The following is a 17138-nucleotide window of genomic DNA, read 5'->3' as shown; positions in this document are numbered from 1 at the left end:
ATGTTCTTGAATATTGTTCAACTGCGGGATCTCCTGCAGAATGAAGAGAAGATTAACCACATCATCAAAAGTAGTCCACAGGTATCCTTACTAGACTTTTTTAAATGTAAAATTATCTCCATTTGATTGAGAGAGATATTTCCAGTTATTTGCAATACAAATTACTGTCAGTTCGAGGTTGTGTGCCGAAAAGTACATTTTGTTGCAGTAGGCAATTTCTGTTTTAAGGCAGAGTTTTTTTTTTTTTTTAATGACTGTTGTACTCAAAGACCAGTTTGGGATTAGGGACTGGTTTTACTGACTGGTGTTCATAAAGACCAGTTGGGATTGAGGACAATTTCTCAGCCATGTTTCTTCTCTGTTATATGCTGTTAAATGCTTAAACTCTACAGTAGTTCTGTTTGTTCATATCTGACATAAAATAGTCTTTGCATTCTGCTTGTGATAGCTGTGATTATTACAAGAGAGAACAAACTCATTCTGGAATGCCAGGCAGGGGTTTCAGTGCAAAACAGCATGAGATCAGCGGCTTCTTAAATGCAGAAATAATGCAGATAATGTATTTATTATTTTAAGTTTCAAGAACTTCAAAGGCACAAAGAGACCTTTTTGGCCTCCAACAGTTGGCTTGCTGAACAAAATTTGTCCTATCAGCCACGCCTCCGAAAAGAAAAACTGCTTTTGGCTGAGAGATACAAGGAATTAGGGCAGCTGGCCCAAACCATATGGCACAAACAAAACCTACTAGGTGAGTCTTCGGTATCATGAAGTAGAATTGCTCAAATGATATAATCATATTATTATCACCAATTCTGATTTGGATATCTGCTCACAAACAGGCACCTACAATCAGCAGTTTAGCCTGGAGAAAACCCAGTGGATTCTTGAGGAAAAGGTTGCTAAAGCCAAGAATGAATCTGAGGTTTGTTCAAGATCTATTTATGTGAAGGTAAGTGAAAAGAAGATTTTCAGATTGGACACTGGATGTTTTCTCTGCTGCTTTACAGGATCTTCTGCAAAAGTTTATGGAGGGAAATCTTCTCCTGGCAGATTTTCTGGAATCATTTCAAAGCTTTCGCAAGGCTTATCATATACATTTGGTTCAAAGTGGGAGAATCCAGGACTTAAGCAGCCAAAATCTGAGAAACAGAGATAGAAAACCTCACCAGATGGACACTGTTTCTGATCTTTCACAAAAGTCATCAGATGTCAACAGTCTTTTCTACAGTTTCACTCCTGTTACAGTTCTTCCAACTATTCATTTACCCTTCATCACCCATTCAGTTTGGCCACCTTATCCATACCTACCTCCACTGGTCTACAACTGTCATCAGGTTTGTTTATCAAGGACTATGTCTGGTCTTGACTTTGGTTACACCCAGGACCTCAGTGCATATGAGAAAGCTTTCAAATGGCCAGTAAGACCTGCTCATTCACACAGACATCATGCACAGTCCAAATATAATAAGCATGGCATTCCTGAGTAAAGGTAGTTTACTCAACTGTTCTGTTAATTCGCTTTCTATTTGCTCCTCTTAGAGACAGTGGACAGAATGATTTCTACTACAAATAATTTATTATTGAAGAACTGAACCAAAAGACCTTTGCATGCATATTATACATATAAAATATATTTCAAAAATATAATTATACTTATAATAAATATTATAATAGAATTCCAATGATATAAAACTTCTGGCTAAGTGTAAAGATATTAACCAAGGTCTTACATTGTATTGTATTGCATATTTCAGCTCTCCATTTATGACCAAAATATTGTATTTTAGGGTTCACTCATCATTTTTATGCACTGTAAAACTGCTGTCTCTTTTCCATTCTTGTTGGTATGTCTGGGCTGACAAGTCCTGGTATTCATTTGAGCAGGCAGAGGGTCAGCCAGAGGTCCGGCACCCAGATCAAACTCATCTCTTTAATGAGAAGCCATACGGCAGGCAGGAAATTGTTTGTCCCTGGATAAGACTTCTGTTACATACTTGTCAGTGGTTGCCATTGTCCTCAACAGCTCTAATTGGCCAATTTTCTCATCTGTCAACAAACTGCCTTTGAGCAACTCATCTTTGTATGTTCTTACTTGGATGCATTTGAGTAACTCTTGGTATATGAGTGAAGAAGTACCATGAGCGGCTCACAAGTTTATTAGAAAATGACATTGTCTCGGTGGTTAGGAGACATATAACTGCAAATGTTTTTCACTATCCTTTGTGGTTGTATATTAATAATAAAATATTAATTGCCTTGGCAACCATGGGTGTTTCAGCCTCTCTTTAGATTATTGTTACACCTCCAACTTATTCACATTACTACAGCCATACTGGTTTAAAATATAATACTTTCAAGAGCTAAAAAAAACTTTCTGAATATTTTCTTGAGAACTAAACATTTGAGAAAATCTATCCATCTGCATTCTCTCTTCAACTGATAACTTGCATATGGATATCTATGGTTCATTTCCTTCAAAAAACAAAACAAAAAAAAGAAAGAAAAGAAAAGAAGAAAAACTACAAACACAGAAATAGTCAGATATCTGTGGCCAACAAAATGAGAAAAAATATCAAATGTCACCCAAACAAACTGTGAAAGAAAGGATTTTCTACAGTCTGTGAAGCAAAAGGTTTTTATTTATCAAAAAGGACAAGTGTAAAAAATAAAATGTAATCTGTATCATTTACATTTTACAAAAATCACTGTACATAAGCTGCACACAACATTATTTATGCCATTTAAATAACTAAATTCAAAATAATATTCCATAAATTATGCTCACACTCATTTTACATACACACTTATAAAGGACTGGATCTAATGTACAAACAGACACAGGAATGGCTCAATAAAATTCCAACAACAAAACTGCTAACGGTCTTCTTTAAAATTAGACGCAAATATTTTTGCTATTCTCTTTGTTTCCTCTTTCTTCACTGAAGACGGTGGTACGACTGGTCTTTGCCGAGTCACTCTCCGATAGGGAATGCCATGTCTGACGTTCTCCTCTGTCTGAAACAAGTCAGATTGAGTAATCAGCACAATGACCGTCAGATGGGTCAGAAAATACTCCCAACATTTTCACTTAAATCAGTATTGTAACACATGTTCATCTGAACAGCGTTAAAGACAGAAGAGGAAACACTACCAACTTCAGACGCAGTTTGTCTACATAATACCAGCTAATCCCATTTAACATGTATCTTAAAGACAGCTTAGGAATGTGTACTGTGTACACTATGAAACAAATCTAAACAAATTTACCTGTATTACAGGTTTCAGTCATTAATGACATCGACTCAGACATCTGACTGTAAAGTGCAACACTATGAACTTTTGCCACACAGCAAGTAAAAATGTGAGAGAAAATCAAATTTCAAAAAGAGCAAAACTTAGGTTTTCTCAAACATTTTAGAGATATTTATGTATTTACATCTGTGTATTTACATCTGTGTATTACATCAGTGCACTGCATCACCAACACAATGACAATGATTCACAAAGTAATAAAGACTATTTTGGAGCGTGTGCTCACTGTGATACAGTTGTACGACAAAATGTTACAGTTGTTACAAAGTTACAGTTGTATTGTATCTGAGCCACATAAGGTTCTAAAAGGAGTTTTTCTTGGCTTATAAATCATAGGTTTAAAACTCTGTATCTTAAGTGTGAGTGGGAGCAAAACCATTTTCATAAAAATGAAGTGCTTACTGGATCAGAAGGTCCTGAGGGAAAGACAGGCGCTAGTCTGAGAGCTCTCATAGAGGCCTCCAGTTGATGAGATGGAAGGAAGAAATTTGGTAACTCCACAGGATCCGAGCTAGAGAGAACTGGTCAAGAAAGACGCAAAGACAAGGGAAAAAAACTCTCTCTAAATACACTGTAAATAGTTCCAAATATTACTACCCTCTGACATGAGTAAGAAATTGGAGAAGGTAAAAGAAATACATGAAAGGATACAGTGGCACTGTCTTTTCACCGCTAGCAGGACATCCTGTTTTGTCTGGCTGCGTATCAAAGGTCTGTGCACCAGACGCAGCTCCTTGCTCATTCTCGTCTTCAGAGTCAGACATTCTGGTATAATGATCCCTTCCAGGTGACTCTAAGGAAGAGTCTTCATGTAGAGCAATGGACTTGTGTTCATCTTCCTCTTGGTTTTCGATCATGCTTTCTGAATCTCTGGCCATGTCAGACTCACCTGAGTCAGATTCATCAGAGAGAGTAGTACCACCAGCACCACCTCTCTGCATGCTGTCAGAAGTCAATGCCTGTGGGTTTACTATCTCTAAGGATTCCCTGACGTTTCTCGTCTCCACTTGCATTGGATATGAGTAATCTCTGGCGGGCTGTTCCACCACCGCCTCTAAGCTTTCCAGAGAACCCAGGTCTGGATCTGACATGACGCTCGTCCAGGGGCTGGTCCTGTCCGTTATCGAGGTGACCTCGTTCAGTGGTCGAGGCTCGATTAACGTCTCCTCAAATTCTTCAACTTCTCCTTCATCCACCCCCTCTTCTTCTTCCCTGTCCTCTTCTTTATGCTCATTCTCGTCCTCACTTGAAATGGGAGCGTCGAAGTCTTGTAGGACATCCTTGTCAGAAACTGGTGAGTGACTCTGCTCCTGTGGAGGAGGTGAGGAGATAGGAGAGATGTCCTCCTGGCCGGTCTCAGACTCTCGATGAGAGAGCAGTGCCGTCTCAGAGTTCTCCGGCCCACGTGGAGGTCGGTGGTCTAATCCTGACAGATCGGGTTCCTCTGGAATGGATGACCAGCTCATCTCAGTTCTGTCTGTTTGATGTTCACTTAATCCTACAACAAAGCAGGAATAATCTGTCAATACAATTTCATATGTGGTTGTAGTTTCAGGCGGCAACACAAGAGCACAAACTATTTGTCACAGGGAAAAACATTCATTCCTTCATTAGGACTAGTGGTCACAAGTTCATAAAAATGCAGCTGAAATAGAGTATATTGTCAGAGATGTCAAACAAGCTGGACCACATTCAAGTGAATTTCATTAAGAACCAACCTTTAATGATATTGTTGACTTCTCCCACCAGCTGGTTTGATTTGAGCAGCAGCTGTGCAGTGTCTGATTCTGAGTCCCTGTGTTCCCCCAGCCGAGAGACTTGCCCCTGCTCACCAAGCACTGGAAACGTAGGGGTGGACAGTTTACGGCTGAAGTACCTTTGGATATCATCCAATTCACTCAGGTTTTTCCTAAAAAAAACAAACAAAAAAAATAATGTAAAAACAACACAGAATTAACTGTGGGCTGCTGTCACTGTCCATCATTAGGACAAAGGAACAGAGGCTTGTACCTCAGTGCAGAGAACAGTGCTGAACTGGAGGGACGGGAGTCCCCTGTGGAACCAGGGCGAGGGTCTCTCTCACCCTCCTGAAGGCTCTGGTGGAACAGGCGGACGTTGTCCAGATGCTCGTCGTAACGATCGCTCACGCTGGACCTGATAACAGAAACCCATGTTATTTGATTTTGATCTTGTATGATTACTGTATCCAAAGTGTGTCATGTGGCAAACACTTGACCTCCTTCCACGGGGGTTGTTACCTGTCAGTGAGCTGTCTGTCCAGGTGATCAGGGGAGGTGTTTATTCGTTGTTCTGGGAACTGGCTGATATGACTGGGGAAGCTACTGTACAGGCCTGAAGTCTGGTAGAGGAGAGGCATGGACCTAAAGAGAGCCTGCCACCAAAATCAAGCAGCTGTTACCATCACCAGCTATTAAAGACATGCAACTTGTCCAAAAATTAGCCCTGCATGGAATGAATTACTGGGGCCAGGTGGATAAACAAGTCAAAAGTAAATTTCTTACGCTGGAATCTCTGGTGGGCTCCTCCCATGCAGCCTTCCTCTGGGAACGTAACTCCTGAACTCCCATTAGTGGAGTAACAGACACCTTCAGCTGGCCCTGGCACTGACCACTGAAGTCTGTGATGTTGTACCAGCCACACACTGACTGAAACCCTGAGAGCAGCGGGGACAAGTCCACGGACACAAATCCAATCACCCGCTCCACTTCTACACGGAGGGGAAAAAAAGAGAAATGACATACATTATGTATGTAAACATTTCACTTTATCATCCCAAAACTATGTAGTCAATACAAACACAGCAGCGCTGGCATTTAAATCTTACCTCCTTTGTGCCAGACTTTGAAAACCAGACACTGTTGTGGATCCAGAAGAAGCTGTTTAGAGAGCCTGCAAACAGTAAAAACCTCAATACTGAAGATATTCTTGAAAACCCAGCTTCACAGCTCCACAGACTCCATTACATTACCTTAGATCATTAAGCCAGCTCTAAGACAGTGATAGGTGGCTATCAGAATTCTAGACAGATCAAAGGAGAGATTAGCTTACCTGCATTCCTGCTGATGATCCCACACTGGGCAGTTACTGTCCTGCACTACAGCAGTGCTGACTGTGCCAAAGGCGTCGGCAGTAGCATAAGACACACAACAGCACGGTAATCCCCCACTTCTCTCTGCCAAAGGGCACCCTGTGGTGACAACAGACACTCAGTACACCACATACAAACACACATGCATCAATTGTTCCGATACACCGGCAAAAACATCGAGTTAGGAAAACCTGTTTGGTGCATGGATTGCAGACTGAAATGAGAGACGTTCTGACCTTTCAGGCTAAGGTGCATGGCTCGGTCGACGGTGATGCTGACGCTAAACGTGTCCTCTTCGCTGAGCTCTGGGTTGCCTGGCGGGGGAAGTTCTGGGCCTGCGGTTGACTTCGTCTGGTGCCTGCTCAGTGCGCGGGTTTGTCTGGACGCTGTCGCTGGAGAGCGAGTTTCTTCTTCCTCTCCCGGTGACATCGCCAGCTCTTCCTCACTGTCCTCCACAACAGCGGGCTCCAGCGGCAGAGAGCCCGCGGTCACGGTGATGTGTACCCTGAGCGCAGCACCACACAGGTCAGCAGCAGAGCGCTTGAACAGAGGGTACACGCCTGGAGATAAAAACACATGCCTGAGGAACACACTCAGCAAAAGCAAAACAGAAATTCCGAGTAGAGATCCTGTCTATCCAACCCAAACAAAATCCCCATTTCTCTTTGAAAGTGATGGTTATTGATTTTGTCTTATATACCCAATCAATTAAGTTATTCCTTATACACATGTAAAAAGGCTACTGTATGATCATAGTTGGATATTCATTTTATGTGTAAAAACAATTCATAAATGGCTGAAAACATAAAGCGTTTGAGTACCACTAATGGTCTGCTTGTGTTTGGAGGTCTTGGCGAGAGAGGAAAGATCCACGAAGGCAGAGCCCACCAGCCGATCTGAATCATGCGGCCTGGCTCGCTTTTCCTTCCCAAAGGCCACCCACATCTGCACCTCCAGCTTCTCCTCCCTCAGGTACCAGCGTAGCGGCTGGCTCCACCTTAGTTCTACACTGTTGGAGCCCTGGAAGGCCACTGTGGCCACGCTGTCTTCTCTCTCCTCGTCCAGACCCGGGTGTCTCAGCGAGGAGCAGAAAGCCTCAGAGTCATAGAGTTTGTATCTGTAGTAACAGTATGTGGATCGTCGCAACTCACTGTGACCTGGCAGGAGCAGGCAAGGGATGGGCAGCCACGCCCTGGGCATAGATACTGACACCGCTAAAGGCCTTATTTCTTCCGTTTCATCTTCATCATCTTCATCTTCATCCTCGCTCTGTCTCTCCACCTCCCAGCCCAACCCTCGAGCTGCGCTGATGACCCGTTCTCTGTCGGCGGGGTGGGCGAAGCTTATCGAGACCTCAAGCCCCCCCACTGAAGTGTAACTCTCACATGATGACACCATGTCTGGAGGCAGAGAAAGGCCATACCAACCAGATACACCTGCTCGTTGGGAAAAAAAATCACAAAACAACATTTGTTACAGATCTGATTTTAGATCATATTTTTAAAAAGAGAGCAAAAAACAAACAAACAAAAAAAACCACACACAACAGATGTCTTTTACTTTTCGTACCTGTTCTTTTATGAATGAGATCTGCAAGCTTGATTTTAACCATCCCCAGCACAGTGTCTTTTCGTCTTGCTACGTCCACCGCTACAATAAGAAAACACAAAATCAGCCGTGTGGAAAACGAAACAAGCGGGTTGATTCCTTCCAGTAAGTGTCAGACACAGCAAAGGGTCTAACACCCAGATCGCGAGTCCAAATTCAACTCAGCAAAGGACTGTTGTATTTGGCTATACTCTCACCTTTGCGACTGTCTCTGTTGTAGACGGTGAACACGGCCACGGCCTCCTGCAGCAGTTCGGCCAGGCTGAGGGTTTCTCCGGTGTCCCTCTGCATCAGCAGATTACAGGTGAACTCCGTGTGATGGTCAAACTCTGGGCAGAAGGCCCTGGCAGCTACACGAGTGTTCCTCTTCTCGCTCTCCGGCAGGAAAGACAACTGCATGCTGACAAAAGAGTTCACGCCCACATCAGCGTAGTACTGGAACCCATCGTCAGCTCCCGCGAGAGTACTGCACAAAGTAAAGCAAGGGAGATAAACTGTTGTTAAACCAAACATAGCGATAGGAAGACAATGAAGGTGTTGTGAGTGTTTCTAAACTAAAAATATATACATCACATTCTCCAGGATTTCAGTGTTTTACTCCTACCATTGGCACTCCATTGATAATAATAATAAGGAAACAGTTATTTTATATTAGTTTTTATTATGCATAAGTGAACAAAGGGAGAGTAATGGAATTGACAAACCGTGCTGCGGCCTTCAGACCAGCTGCTCTGTGCACCTGCACCACAAGAGTCACCGCACGGGTGGCCACGGCTCCACCCCTCACGCCGTCAGTCCTCAGAGTCCTGCACTTACACTGAACACTCACCTCCAGCAAACCTGCAACCACAAACAGTCCATCTACACATCAGGAATAAGGAAACCTCACCAAAATGATCTATAGCTGTGCTCGCTTCAAACAAGCTCAAACACAGGCCAAACAAAGCATTTATTTTCCAATTAGGCTGTGCATGCGAGTGTGTGAGCATTACCAGAGGGCTGGAACTGCTGCTCGGCAGGGGAGTCCATCCGTGAGACTAATGGGAGGGAGAAATGCTGGGAGTCTGTTTGGCCTTGCCTCTGCATTGTCACCATGGCACACAATTTAGACAAGGGCAGCATGCCTTTGGCCACCAGCTGGTCTCGAACATTTGGGTAATAATACCTGCCAAGATTCATTTACAAAAGCCTGAGTCAGTCTATTATTCAGATTCTGCTGACCCTGAAATGAAATACCGATGGTCACGTATTTGTGAAATATTCATTTACACTTTAGACACACACACTGTAAAGCTGTGAGTCAGCATCACTCTCTCTCTCTCTCTCACCTGCACCAAACCTCAAACTGGACTCCGCCCCCGTTCTTGAGGCCCTGACTGGCCAGGGAACTGAGCAGCAGTCTCTGTACTGGGATCCCAACAGGAACCAACAGCACATGCTTTTCGCTGTGTCCAAAAACAGGGTCGGGAACACACAGAGTGGCAGCAGTGCGAAACTGCTTCAGACTCACACCTGAGAAAAAAAAAATCCCAAACAAAATCAGAAATTGCTCAACAGGTTCATGTAGTTTGAGAAACACTTCTACTTACTGGAGCATCTACAGACATAAAACCATAATATGGCAACAGCCTGAAACAGAGGGGTCTGGAGTAGAGCTAACACACAAGAGATCTGCTTACTGCTCTCTATAATGTTTGGATCCACATTCTGTTTGGGCTCTTCCTCCTGAGTTGGGAAGGAGTACTGAACATAGCAGTCGGCCTCTCCCCAAACAGTGGACTGCAAGGGGGTCAGTCCCTTCACCCTCTCAACTCTGACCAAAAACACATGTTCATTCATGGCCTCTACATCAGCATCACTCCCCTGCAGGGTCGAAAAAAAAGGATCAAACACCAGACCGTGAGGAGAAGAAACAAAACGTTCGCAATGAAAGTACTCTGTATTCACATGAGTTAAAAAAAAAAAAGTAAATAAATCATTCTATTATTTATTTAAACCCATGATGTACATTTACCCCTCGGTCAGCATGCGGCCTGTGGTCCAGTAGGTGGACTGGGCGTGGTATCTGAGGAGCAAAGCCAAGTTCTTCACCTCTCATGCGCTGCAGTGCTAGTATCTGCTGCGTGAGACCCATGGCCAAACACACCCGCAGGCTTCCATGGGTGTTGCCTGAAAATACGTCAATGACAGGCAGGTAGCTGTCCACGCCTATCACTGGGTACTGAGCCTGCAGGAGAAGGTGGGATATCCTTGGGTCCCTGACAAGAAAAGACAGAGAAAAATTAAAAACAGCCTTTAAATGGATTTCCCATATTTTAATAAGTTTTAAAATAATGTAGCTAAATGATAATATAGCTGAATACACTCTAAATTGGCGTCTCTTATTGTGCATTGTTTTTTAATTTAAATGTTAAGAGGTGGCCATACCTGTTTAGATACATTTGGTTAGACATTTGGATCTAATCCCGTGTGTCAAATCCATTCTCTTAAACTCACCTGAATGAAATGTAGAACTGGTGAAGAGGCAGTTTGACCAGGCCAAGCAGTTTGTCATTCCCTGAGCTGCCCACTTTCTGCCACACCTCTATGACCATCACATTATTCCTCATCCTCTCCAGAAGTCTGGAGCCCAGGGCCACTGGCGCCACCTGCAGGACACAAACATACCTGCAGTTGTATTTTAATTCGAATTTAGGCAGGACTGCAACATAAAAAAAATACTTCCACTAAATCAACCATTAAGATGCCATCATCTATGTTGTTACCTGGACTAAATTGAAAGATGGATTTGTTTGACCCCAGCTAACCACCGATCGGGTAGTCTCATCAGAGCCAAAGAGTTTACAGTTTAAGTACACATTAGGCTGCTGCCCAGGTCCGCAGTTAAAATCTTTCCCATCAGGTACCATCAACAAAGCATGAAGCAGAACTGTATCCTCTTCTTTGTCATCCGGCGGCTGCTGTGGAGGAGGTTTATTCAGCGAGGTTTGGAGGCCGGCTTGAGATGGCATAGGCCATGGTCTGGAGGTCGGAACATTCTGGGCTGAACGGATTCCCACGGGAGACACGTCTCTTCTGTCTCTCCTGCTGTACCCGTTAGTCAAACCCGGAGCGTTACTGCTAACAGGGTCAGCAATCTGGGGTCTGAAGGAGACATCTGATTGGCTGGGAGCGGTTCCTTCCTGTGAGTGTGTGTCAGAACTCTGCCCTGCTTTAAACCCTCCAGCAGACCTGGTCTTGGCAGAGAAGTCTTTTTTGTCTGTGGCTAATTCAATTGAAACCTTCATAAGAGAACGATTTGAGATTTGTTACCATTCAAAAGGCAAAAATGATTTCACGTAGAAAGCAATATCTGTTAAAAATGCAACATCAAAGAAAAATCTTATGAAACGTGCTTAGTTATCTGAGGAGTGTTAGGAACAGCTTTTAAAATGTTTGATTTATTGACTGATTGACAGCTTACCTTCAGAGGTCCTAAGCCTTGTCTCCCAGTGTCTAGGCCAAGTCTCTGAACAGACAGAGCTGTAGTCAGACTTAGCCTTTCACTCTGTAGTATGGAGCGCAGAGGAAACACTGCTATACCAACTGGAACGGGCTGAAATAAACAAGAGGACGTTAATTCTACAGTCAGAGTGTAAACAGCATGTCTCTATAACACATCCACATATCTACTCTAATATCACCATGACAACAGCGACAATGCAGTGGACCCCAGAGGAAGGAACTGTCTGTTGCACTGTGCCATTTAAAAAAAACTTCCATAGGAATTTCTGAAAATAAAATGAGCCCATATTATGAAGTTTACACATACCCCAGTAATATGGTTGATGGAAAATTCCTACAACTTTTCATATTTGTATTCATAAGAACGAAGAATACCGTTCTTACTTTCTTTTGAGAACTTTTTCTGCAATAGATCTTCAATGTAAGTTCTGCGTCCCACCACCGTTTTATCGTTGGTATATCAAAATGGACAGGAAATATGTTTCGCTGCTGGAACTTCACCTCTGAAATGAAAAGATCGACATTTTCCCAAAACTGGAGTAGAATTACTTCTTGTAATGTCATTAATCACTTGAATACATTTCTGAAGACTGTGCAGTGCTCACCTCCCCCGGTGACCTTACTGGACACGATTCTCGTAACCTCAGCAGCTCGACTGTTACCATGTCCAATGGAAGCCAATGGGAAGAGGTACTCTATAAAATAAGAGCTTAAAAATAAAGACAAAGAAATGTCAAAATGTTTTTTCCCGAGGGCTATTTCATCTCCTGACACATTCCTAGCTTATATAATAATGATAGTGGGTGAGGCAGCTAACGACAGTTACCATCTCCTGGTCGTGAGTGGTCGAGGTGGTTTTCCTCTCACAGAGAGTTTTGTAGGTGTGGCCGACCTGCTGTCTGTAGGGACGGTCAAGCTGAGGATGATCACCCTGACCGCACGGATGCCTTCCAGAACCGTGACCCTGTCTGCACTCAGTCCAGGTAAAATATCCCTCTGGTCACTGAGCTTCTCTCCAGCCGGATCAAGAGTTCTAAAATAGAGTGAATTTCATACTGTAATTACAATGTAAACATCATTATTTGTGCAAAGTTATAAACAGCATGCGATTATCACAGTTGTGATAGTCCATAAGAGAGCATACATCCTTTTGATTTTATCACCATGACCTTTTTGCTAATTTGAATATTATATAATTATCAAGAAGCAGAACTTTTCTGTGAAGGTGACTGACCTGACACTTTTTCCTGGACTTCTGCCTGTTTGCTTTGGCTCTGCCTTCTCTCCGCTTTTTCTCTTTAGAGTTTCCTCTTTCTCTGCAGTGTCTCCACTCACACTGAAACTCCCATCAGGCTCCTGTCAAACACAGCAGTCATGCCATTTCATAAGTCAAATTAAAAAACAAAAAAAACAACAACAAATACGATAGTCCATGTTTGACTATGAACCAAACATGAGCGTTAAAAATGGTTGCTGATACACAAACTTGCAGATTGCAGGAGAACTTACTGGAGTTTTGTAGAACAGATTCTCCAGCAGGCTCTGGTCGTACTGCGGATCGTTAAGCTCACTGTCCACACACAGACTGCTGTGACTGGAGAGCGACTCCGGAGGAGAACCCTCTCCATCCCACAAAGGCAATACAGATCCATTACCACTGAGACGGAGAGACAGAAATCAGGAGCCGAAAGAAAAAAGAGATTAAACTGAAACTTCTCATTGTAATACTTAAATAAGAATATGTCTTTCTTCTATCTCCTACTGAAATTAACATGTGAAAAAATAGGCTTGATAAAATGCACCTTATCGTATCAAAATCCAGAATAAAATTGAACGACATTTACTCAACGTGTTTAAACAAGTGTGCATGTGATGAGAATCTGTTTATTTCATACTGACTAAGTCAAACTAACACTACCTGCCCAGCAGCAGGTCCACAGCTCTGTTCTCAGTGTCTGCTGTGTACTCTGCGCTGAGGTAGTTTGGGGACATGGGGCGATGAGAGGAGTTCAGGGGGTCAGGATCAGAGTAAAGGATATTCTCCAGCAACTTTCCAGACGAGGGGGCAGGTGGCCTGAAGAAAGAAATAAAAGCTTCAGATACTCAAATCTATCAAGTCTGTTAATCTCTACATTGTGCTCTCCAACTAATAATTCAAAGAAGCCACGTTTTGAAATTTAAGTATATGAACTGATGTACTCACAACAGTGGTGGTGGACCAGCGTTGTCTCTCGGTAGAGGGACGGAGGTGTCCTTCAGAGCCGTTTCAGAATCTAAGTCAGTCTTCAAAGCTGAAACCACCATGGCATTTCTAAGTTTGCTACCACGCTCGAGAAGAACTGAAAAAGTATGGAAATTTAGTGAGTCAGCGGGTGGACAGTTCAGCTGGTTCACTATGCTTGTGCTTACTGATTGGGTAACTGCTTGTGCTTACTGACTGGAACGTCATTTTAAAACACTTTATTAGTACTGTTGCAGAAATGTTCAAGCACCAAAATGCTACAATCCTAATTTTTCAGATATTACAGGGCCCTACCAGACAGGAGATCCACGGATGTGTGGCTATTTGCAGAGCGTGTATCGACAGGCTGTGTGCCTGTTGGTGTGGGGATTACTGCCTCTACTCCAACTCCTGGTCCTCCTGATACTCTTACAGTGCTCTTCTCTTGAAAGTATAAATGATCCTTTCCCCTAAAATAATCATTGAAACACATGACTCTCAGCAACGGGTGAATTACAAAGTCATACATAAAGGCATTTATATTTAAACATTACAAATCTATTTCCACGTACACCACCTGCAAAAGGAAAAGACCAATTCACACCTTGGAGTGTTGCCAGAGCTGCTTCCTACTGACTCCTTTCCGATGTTAGCCAGGAGATGTCGGGGTAAAGGTGGCACTACCAAGGCACTTGGGTCAGATGAAGCCTTTGAGGCAAAGGCCGGAGCAGACATGGCTGTATCGATACTCACATCTGTGGTGGGCACTGAGCTGCTGCTGTCATATGTTTCAGCTAGTGCTTCAAGAGCGAGTGTAACCTAGCATAAAAATCCAGACATCAGCAGAGTTCAGTACAAAAACCTGAAACAGACAAGCACTCGCAGGCACAAGAAATATGACAGAGGAATTAAACTGCTCTATATGGCACTGCAACTACACTGAAGAATTAAGGGAGGGAGGAAACATCAGAAAAATAATAGGAGAGCATGTCTTGCATCAAATATTAATCTTGTACCCAAGAACTAACCTGCAATTCCCCAAGTTTTTCTGATGTTGGAGATATTAATGTGAAGAATCCACTAATGGAGTGGGTTAAAGAAAGTCGTGCAATCCCTGAGATTTGAACTCGTGCAATAGGTAAATGATCTGGCTTTGTCAAAACATCCAGTATCAGTGAGCCCATGTCTGGAACAAATTTAAAACACACAACTTTAACTGTCTGCACATCTAAAAATCGATGATGCACTCAGTATTTCTGCCTGTAGATCATACATGAGATTAATTTTGCATCACCACAAACCTGTCAAATACATATTACATATTATTAACAAAATACATTTCATCTTAATCATCATACATAATCTCAACTACCTGTCAAGTAAGATGTGAACTGTTTTGGTCCACAGCGGACTGGGAAGCGGGTCGTGGATTTCACACCCTTCTGCCCGACGTGTGATCCATCCCTTGGACGAAACAGGGTTCCGCTGGACGACTCTCCCCACCATCGTAATCTGACCAGAGTCTCTGAAGGTGGTTTAGTTATGGTCCAAAGCACTCTACTTACTGTCACTCTCAGAAAGCATCGCAACTGACCCTCCACCAGCGGAGGAAGACTTGTCGATGGAGACACATCGCTAAGAACTGATAAAATAAAGACAGTTTCATATGTTCATACATTCATATAAAGCCGTGTTCCAGCAGTTCAAGTAATTAACTTCGTTTGAGAGGATTGATGAGATTAGATTAGCAAAGTAGCCGATAGCAAAAGTCCATCCCACTTTAAGATGGCTTAAGTATTCTCAGCAGAATCTAAACTATACGAGCTAATTAGATAATGTTGGCAGTCAAAAAAAGATATTTGCATATATGGTCATTTAGCTGGCAAACTCGAAATACATCAAAAATAGAAACGAACAGAGTTAAACTAACAATAAAATTAAGGCTTTCTTGCTGACTGTTTTCTAGTTCAGCTAGCTAGGAAATAGTTTAACATTTGCCTTGCACATCAATAAATCAACGTTGGTTGGCTGCAGTACTATTTCAGTGTCCCAAGCAGCAATTTAACATGCATGTCCATTTACACTCAAGTTATCGAGATAGGTGGTTACCTTTCCTTCGGTTGCTTCCAGCTTTAACAGGCTTTGCTTTTTTATTCTTCATTCCCTCATAGATAAAGCCTTCTTTTTAGCGACATCGATCAGGTTATCATATCCAAAAGAAGTAATGAAAGCTAAAAGAAAGGTGAACGATGCCTATGAAAAGGTACATTAACCTAACAACTGACAGCTTACTTTCACCCCTCGTAAACACAACAGAGGCTTAACGTTTCCAACTTTGTGATTGGAGACCGCGGCATCAACCGATTTCTCCCTTCTTTTGGATTTAAATCGGCACCGTGAGAACATGTTGCGCATTACCGCCACCTAATGTAGGGAGGTCTAAAAGCACACAAGACATCTCTACTTCCTTTGGCGGAGCACAGAGTTCATGCTCTCCGTTACGCCCCTGTATTATACTTGGTTAGATATCATTTAGTTGATTTTAGTAGATAATGTTTACAACCTGATGTAATTTTTGATAATCAAAAATAATAAGACGAATAAGACGAAGAATTTTGCAGGCTAGTTATTTCTAACTTCCTGCAATTGTGTACTATCATGTGTTTTTTTTAAACCTTTTTTCTTTTTCTCTCTTTTTTGTTCTTTTGTGCTACATGTATTCTTCTTCCCACGAATGCTTTTCAAATTATTCAATTTTCTCCTGACATTTTCATGATATCATGATAACCCTGAAGGGAGAGTGTGTTTGTTCTCTTAAATCTCCTGTACCCATCTTGTTGATATTGTCTGTTAATTTTGTCTGTGGCATCTGTGAATTCTCCTGTGTCAATCTTGTAAATATTGTTTGTGAATATTGTCTGTGAATTTTGTCTTATAGCATCTGTGAATATTGTCTGCTGTGTTAGTCAGTGTCTTCACTGTCTAATGTAATGGTGAATGTCTAATATGATGTTAACATCTGCCTGTGTTACTGACACTGTAGAACTGAGCTTACCCACATGCTGTACCAAAAGCAAATTCCACCAACCTCAGTCGTGTGGTCATTAAAATGATTCTCTGATGAGAATTTAAAATCAGTTATCATAGAAGCCCAAGTTTTAGGAGAAACTCCTTCATTGACAGGGGGCAGCATTGCTCTATACAACTACTTCACAGACCTTGCAAAGTTTAACTTAGCTTCATTTTTACACTGACAGTCTGTAGTTAGGCACTGCATACATTTTGCATTCTAATAATTTCTGTTATATTTTACCATGCAAAACTATGTGCGGCCTTTGTGGCAATCTTTGCAAGATTGTGATTAAATGACACTGCACTACCATT

The 17138-nt window shown here is 42.4% G+C and overlaps 1 protein-coding gene and 1 pseudogene across 1 annotated transcript; one reads left to right on the top strand and one right to left on the bottom strand.

Annotated features, from left to right (window-relative positions):
* Window positions 1-1557, top strand: LOC115815086 (vacuolar protein sorting-associated protein 37D-like; annotated as a pseudogene).
* A 1317-nt stretch (window positions 1558-2874) lies between these two features.
* Window positions 2875-15936, bottom strand: c2cd3 (C2 domain containing 3 centriole elongation regulator). The gene is made up of 33 exons (XM_030778052.1): window positions 15864-15936; window positions 15127-15396; window positions 14783-14940; window positions 14359-14573; window positions 14070-14224; window positions 13737-13872; window positions 13452-13607; window positions 13043-13190; window positions 12768-12889; window positions 12360-12566; window positions 12139-12242; window positions 11918-12036; window positions 11493-11624; window positions 10795-11310; window positions 10526-10677; window positions 10044-10287; window positions 9709-9892; window positions 9358-9541; window positions 9022-9194; window positions 8734-8869; window positions 8227-8495; window positions 7991-8071; window positions 7243-7857; window positions 6658-6981; window positions 6382-6520; window positions 6158-6222; window positions 5835-6040; window positions 5571-5704; window positions 5323-5466; window positions 5031-5221; window positions 4034-4810; window positions 3715-3833; window positions 2875-3009 (listed from the first exon to the last, which is right to left on the bottom strand). Exons 1-33 carry the CDS (start codon window positions 15913-15915, stop codon window positions 2875-2877), a joined length of 6762 nt encoding a protein of 2253 aa, XP_030633912.1. The 5' UTR covers window positions 15916-15936.
* Window positions 15937-17138: the final 1202 nt, after the last annotated feature.

The sequence above is a fragment of the Chanos chanos genome, chromosome 6 (assembly GCF_902362185.1).
Source record: "Chanos chanos chromosome 6, fChaCha1.1, whole genome shotgun sequence".
Taxonomy (NCBI): Eukaryota; Metazoa; Chordata; class Actinopteri; order Gonorynchiformes; family Chanidae; genus Chanos; species Chanos chanos.
The sequence above is the reverse complement of the archived record's forward strand: the minus strand, read 5'-3'. Positions and strand labels throughout refer to the sequence as shown.

Coding starts and splice junctions, on each gene's coding strand:
- c2cd3 (XM_030778052.1), bottom strand. CDS start 15,915: ATGAAGAATAAAAAAGCAAAGCCTGTTAAAGCTGGAAGCAACCGAAGG. Junction 13,191..13,451: donor GTGGACCTGCTGCTGGGCAG/GTAGTGTTAGTT, acceptor TCTCCGTCTCAG/TGGTAATGGATCTGTATTGC. Junction 8,072..8,226: donor CAACAGAGACAGTCGCAAAG/GTGAGAGTATAG, acceptor TTCTTATTGTAG/CGGTGGACGTAGCAAGACGA.